Here is a 5,931-nt window from a genome sequence, read left to right as displayed (position 1 = left end):
TCTATTTATTATTATAATTATTATTATTATTATTATTATTATTATTATTATTATTATCCATCTATACTATTACATTAAAATTAAGGATAAAAAAAAAAAAAAAAAAAAAAAAAAAAAATCTTTTCTTAAAAAAAAAAAAAAAAAAAAAAAGTAATTATTTTGTGGGTTTAAGATTAAAAAAAAATCCTTTTTTTTTTTTTTTTCATTTTTTAATTTTATATTTTTTATTTTTTATTTTTAAATGTATTAATAAGACAGATCTGTTTTAATTTTTTTTTATTTATTTATTTTTTTTTTTTTTGTACTGTTTATTTAATATTTAATAATTATATAAAATAATTAATACAATCAAAAATCAATTTTAAATTTCAATAAAGATACAAAATAGTAAATCATTAAAAAAAAAATAAATAAATAAATGGAATTAAATATAATTAATACTTCATATTAAACAATATATAGTTGAATTTTATAATTGGGTAATTCAATTGTTAGTTTCTTCTCCTTGAAGAAATTGTTTTCATTTTATTTATAATTTTTAAGACTTTCCAGGTCTTAATATTTATACAACCTCAGAATTCTGTTTTTTTTATTTTGTTGCTATTTTTTAACAAATTCTGAAAAAAACTTGGTTAAAAAATATTAATATCAATTTTTTTTTGAATGGATTTTTTTTTTTTTTTTTTTTTTTTTTTTTTTTTTTTTTTTTTTTTTTTTTTTTTTTTTTTTTTGAATTGAATTGAATTATTAATATCAAATTTTTTTGAATGGAATAACGCAATTTTTAGTTGCTTCTTCTAGAGATATGACTCATTTTATTAATTTTATTTTTAGATATTACAGGTGCCTTTTAAGGTTGTATGGTTTTTTTTTTTTTTTTTTTTTTTTTTTTTTTTTTTTTTTTTTAAAGTTGGGGGGTGTAGAGTGTGTTTAGTGACGTAATATATTTGTTGAGGTTTGATGGTAGTGCTACTGTGTGTAGTGGTGAGTTCCAGTGTTTGCTAAATCTTTCGAGTTGTAGGGAGATGATGTTTCTGAATTTTTTTATTTGTTCGTTGTTGGTTGCTTTTTTTTCTTGTCTGATTAGTTTGTATATGTTGTTTTTTGTTCTTTCCCAGGCTGCTGTACTAGTAGTTGTTTTCTTAAGTTTTTGAGTGTTATTCCTTCGTGGATTTTCTTGTTTCTTCTTCTCCAGATGTTTTCGCAAATAATGGCTATGGCGTTGGCTGTTAATGGAATGTCTAGTCTGTTGAAGATTTCTATTCCCCAATTGATTCTGGATCCTCCAGATTTTTCTTGAATGTAGTTGATGCACTCTTGAGTTTCTTTATGTGTGATTATTAATATCAAATTTTAGCTAAATGATACAAGTTTTCATCGTGTGCTCTATTAACTCAGTCGGTAGAGTGAAGTACTTATATATCAGTATGATAAAGCGATGCTTTGGTCGCGAGTTCGATCCTCGCATGGAGCAAACACATTTTATAATATATTAGTAAGATCACATGTTCGAATCTTGACTACTATAATGGAAATATCCTTGAAGGTCTGATCACAGGTAAAAAAAAAAAAAAAAAAAAAAAAAAAAAAAAAAAAAAAAAATAATGATATTTCCATAAACTCATAAAAAACTCGAGTATTAGGATATAAGAATACTGAAAAATTTCATTAAAAAAGGAAAAGATTTAAAATCTGATAAATTATGATTAATCAATATTAAAAAAAAAAAAAAAAAAAAAAAAAAATGTAAATTATGACTGATCTAGAACTTTGCTTATAGCAACATAATGGCATTAATAACTAATAACATCGGGTTTGGATCTGCAATAAATTGAATAACCAAGAACCATCTAAAGATGAAAAAGTTCTCTTACTCAAATTTGCTTAAGGTATATTTCATCCCAGAATCACTACTTCCAAATCTTTTCTCCATTGACAAATTCATCCAATCATACTCAATAGTATTCTTATTGTAATCATTAATGTATTTTTCAACAAAAATAGAAAAACTAATTTAAATCCTAAAATAAAAATTTCAAAATAAAACTATTAGTTATTGTTTATTTCCTTTAATGGATAAACACTGATTAATCAATATTAAAAAAAAAAATAAAGAGAGATCTCCACTCCTACCCCCCAACTTCAACCATTATCATTAACAGAATGACGAAATTCACAAAACACACACAAATATTCCAAAGACTAAATTTCGATAGGCACTCAACCTGAGGGGCTATAGTTATGATCAATTATTTAAGAAAGTTATCTAAATAATTGATCCCATTACTAAAAAAAACAAGTTTAGATTCAATTCAAGATGTAAAGATTGTACTCTAGGTAATCTAGGGAAATGACCCATATGGTCATCTCTTCACTAATTGTAAGAAAACGTTAGAATTTATACAACCTCACAAATCTAAAAACTTGATGTTCATTGCAACATGTTGTGGAAAATATTAGATCCACAAAAGAACTAGATCAAACATAAAATTACATCTATAATTCAAACATGAAGAAGGATCAGGAGGTTAACATAGCATTACAAATGTTAGATTCCACAAACAATACTTTGGAGATATAAATGTGTAAATTATGACTTATCCTGAATCTTTGCATATGGAAACATATTTCATTAATAATTAATAACATATGGTTTGAAATCATTTGTATAGTGATGAACCCTCTACAGATAAAATTCTTTATCAACCCTTTAATATTGCATTTATCTAATTATAAATTGTGTAAGACAAAAAACAACAACAAAAAAAAAACTAAAAAAAAAAATTTGGGATCTTTTTTTGAATTGGATAACGCAATTATTAGTTGATTCTCCTTGAGATGCTAGATCTCATTTTATTTTTAGTTTTTTTAATTTCTTTCATGATTTGGGTCTGACCCGGAGTTGGGTTGAAAGAATCGTAATTTGGATATTGTTTTTTCAAGAGATCAGTGTAGATTAAAAATTTGGGATCCTAAAATCAAAAAAAAAAAAAAAAAAAAATTGTGTGCTCTATTAACTCAGTCGGTAGAGTGAAGTACTTATATATCAGTATGATAAAGCGATGCTTTGGTCGCGAGTTCGATCCTCGCATGGAGCAAACACATAATTTTTTTGACGGAATAAAAAAAAAAAAAAAAAAAAAAAAAAAACCAGAAATATTGAAAATAGTAATAGCAATTAGTATATCAAAAAAAAAAAAAAACGATTCAAGTTTCACCAATTTTGCATGTCATTTGAGCATTTATCAAATCAAAATTTTTTTTTTCAGTATTTAATTAGTGTTCCTTATCTTGTATAGATAGAATTGATTCTGAAATACAACGCACGTTGGTTGAATAATTAAGAAAATCAAGATAAACTTTTAAAAAAATATTTAATAAAATTTATACTCTAATGGAATCAAATAAACAGTTATTAATAGTTTATTTAGAGAATTTTAATTTTTAAAATTTTAAATTTTGTTATAGATTTAAATACAGATATTTATTCATAAATACAAAGTTTAGATTTTTAAAAAGGAGATGTAATAGCAAACTTCATATTTTTTTTTTTTATTTTTTTTTTTTTTTTTTTTTTTTTTTTTTTAATATTGGATTAACAAGATTGATATATGTCTATCTGTGTTAATACGAGTTTTTATTTAATATTTATTTATAGGCTTATCATTTAAGCTGAAGGGTTATTTTAATCATATGAATTGATCAAAAGATATAATATTTGGGAGAGATGATTCTGGAATACAATAGTAATTAGCTGTTGTTTTTCTTAGCTTGATCGTTGAGGTGAGAAGGATCTTAGGATCTTTGAAGTTATTATGGTCTTTTGCTGATAAGTTTTTCAGATCTTTTGCTTTTTTGATGTATTCTAGAGTGGCCAGTTTGTGCCATTTCTTTAGAAGGGAGCTGTATGATAGTGATTCATTTGTTAAAGGATCTTCTCTGTATATTTGATTTCAAATCCAAATCCAAATGTTGTGGAGGATAAGGGCCATTAGGTTTCTATATGCGAATGATCTGGTTAGATCATAGTCTATTGCTTTATAGTTCCATTCAAAGTATTCTTTGTGGAATCTGTGGTTGGCGTAATCTGCATTCACTTCTTGATCTTTTTTGGCTGTCGGTGATAATTTTGGAGTTATTCTATTAATGAAATTGTTATTTTGCCTAATTCTTGTATGGTGCCAGTTTTTACCTTTGCCTGTGGTAATATAGATGAAATTTTTGAGTTTATTTATTTTTATGAATTGTTTTGTTTTCTTGCTTAAGAAAATAGACTTCCTACTTAACGATTATTCAAGGGAGCTGTCATCCAAACATAACTCTATTTCCTTCTCTCAACTCAACAGCTTACTGAACAAAATAAAACAACTATACACAGAATTTCAAAAACAAAATGACTACAACAATAAGGCAAACATCAAAAATCTAATCTCCCTACTAGAGACAGAATTTAAAGACCAAGCCTTCGCAACCCTTTCAGCAATAAATGAATCTAAAAAAAGAGAAGAACAACTTAAACAAGAATTGAACAACTATTGCGAAGAAACCTCACTCAAGTACATCTCCGCGAGAATCAAGAAAAGACACAATGATTTCACCATCAACGCAGTAAAAGATGCACAAGGTAGAAAAATCAACAAACAGGAATTGATCGAAGAAGAATACGTAAAATATTACTCAAATCTTTATGACTACAAAGAAGATGACCCACCATCTCATTATGAAATGTTGGAAAATTGGACAGTGACCAGGGACTCAACATGGGACAACCTTGAAAATGAATTCACAACACAAGAGATCCTAGAAGTAATAAAACAATTGAACCCACACAAATCTCCAGGCCCAGATGGAATTCCAAACTTATTCTACATAACACACAAAGAAAAACTAGCTCCAATACTGGCCTTTTTTTTTTTTACCTAAATAGCAAACTTCAGAGAACAAAAATAAAAAGATATGATCCGACCGAGGATCGAACTCGAGACCTGTTGCGTGTAAAGCAACCGTGATAACCGACTACACCATCCGACCTTTAAAATTTTCAATTTTGCTTGTTTGAAAGGATCAGAAATTTAAGCTGAGTAAGAGAAAAAACATCAACAACAACACTTTTTTTATTTGATTATTTCATTTTTCATATAAAAAAAAGACTTAAAAAAAATAAAATAAAATACACTTAGAGTAAACTTCTTTATTTCTTTATTTTATTGTAATTTATTTTTTTCTTTTTTTTGAAAATTTTGCGAAGCAAAATTGAAAAAAAAAGGAAAAAATAATCAGTAAGAGAAAAAACATCAACAACAACACTTTTTTTATTTGATTATTTCATTTTTCATATAAAAAAAAGACTTAAAAAAAATAAAATAAAATACACTTAGAGTAAACTTCTTTATTTCTTTATTTTATTGTAATTTATTTTTTTCTTTTTTTTGAAAATTTTGCGAAGCAAAATTGAAAAAAAAAGGAAAAAATAATCAGTAAGAGAAAAAACATCAACAACAACACTTTTTTTATTTGATTATTTCATTTTTCATATAAAAAAAAGACTTAAAAAAAATAAAATAAAATACACTTAGAGTAAACTTCTTTATTTCTTTATTTTATTGTAATTTATTTTTTTCTTTTTTTTGAAAATTTTGCGAAGCAAAATTGAAAAAAAAAGGAAAAAATAATCAGTAAGAGAAAAAACATCAACAACAACACTTTTTTTATTTGATTATTTCATTTTTCATATAAAAAAAAGACTTAAAAAAAATAAAATAAAATACACTTAGAGTAAACTTCTTTATTTCTTTATTTTATTGTAATTTATTTTTTTCTTTTTTTTGAAAATTTTGCGAAGCAAAATTGAAAAAAAAAGGAAAAAATAATCAGTAAGAGAAAAAACATCAACAACAACACTTTTTTTATTTGATTATTTCATTTTTCATA

The 5,931-nt window shown here is 24.9% G+C and overlaps 2 protein-coding genes and 3 non-coding genes across 5 annotated transcripts; 3 read left to right on the top strand and 2 right to left on the bottom strand.

Annotated features, from left to right (window-relative positions):
- Positions 1-907: 907 nt before the first annotated feature.
- DDB_G0293344 (hypothetical protein) lies at positions 908-1,327 on the bottom strand (the record flags this gene model as incomplete). Its single annotated transcript, XM_629183.1, has 1 exon — positions 908-1,327. A coding segment is annotated over one exon (420 nt), but the record flags the coding sequence as incomplete, so codon positions are not given.
- A 56-nt stretch (positions 1,328-1,383) lies between these two features.
- tRNA-Ile-UAU-3 lies at positions 1,384-1,474 on the top strand. Its single transcript has one exon. It is a non-coding gene; the product is annotated as a tRNA-Ile (tRNA).
- A 1,533-nt stretch (positions 1,475-3,007) lies between these two features.
- On the top strand, positions 3,008-3,098 carry tRNA-Ile-UAU-4. The gene has a single exon. It is a non-coding gene; the product is annotated as a tRNA-Ile (tRNA).
- Positions 3,099-4,239: 1,141 nt separating this feature from the next.
- Positions 4,240-4,923, top strand: DDB_G0293342 (hypothetical protein; the record flags this gene model as incomplete). The annotated part of the gene is made up of 1 exon (XM_629182.1): positions 4,240-4,923. One exon carries the CDS (start codon positions 4,240-4,242, stop codon positions 4,921-4,923), a length of 684 nt encoding a protein of 227 aa, XP_629184.1.
- Positions 4,924-4,957: 34 nt separating this feature from the next.
- On the bottom strand, positions 4,958-5,031 carry tRNA-Val-UAC-7. The gene has a single exon. It is a non-coding gene; the product is annotated as a tRNA-Val (tRNA).
- Between the last annotated feature and the right edge of the window lie 900 nt (positions 5,032-5,931).

The sequence above is a fragment of the Dictyostelium discoideum genome (assembly GCF_000004695.1).
Source record: "Dictyostelium discoideum AX4 chromosome 6 chromosome, whole genome shotgun sequence".
NCBI classification, from domain to species: Eukaryota; Evosea; class Eumycetozoa; order Dictyosteliales; family Dictyosteliaceae; genus Dictyostelium; species Dictyostelium discoideum.
The sequence above is the reverse complement of the archived record's forward strand: the minus strand, read 5'-3'. Positions and strand labels throughout refer to the sequence as shown.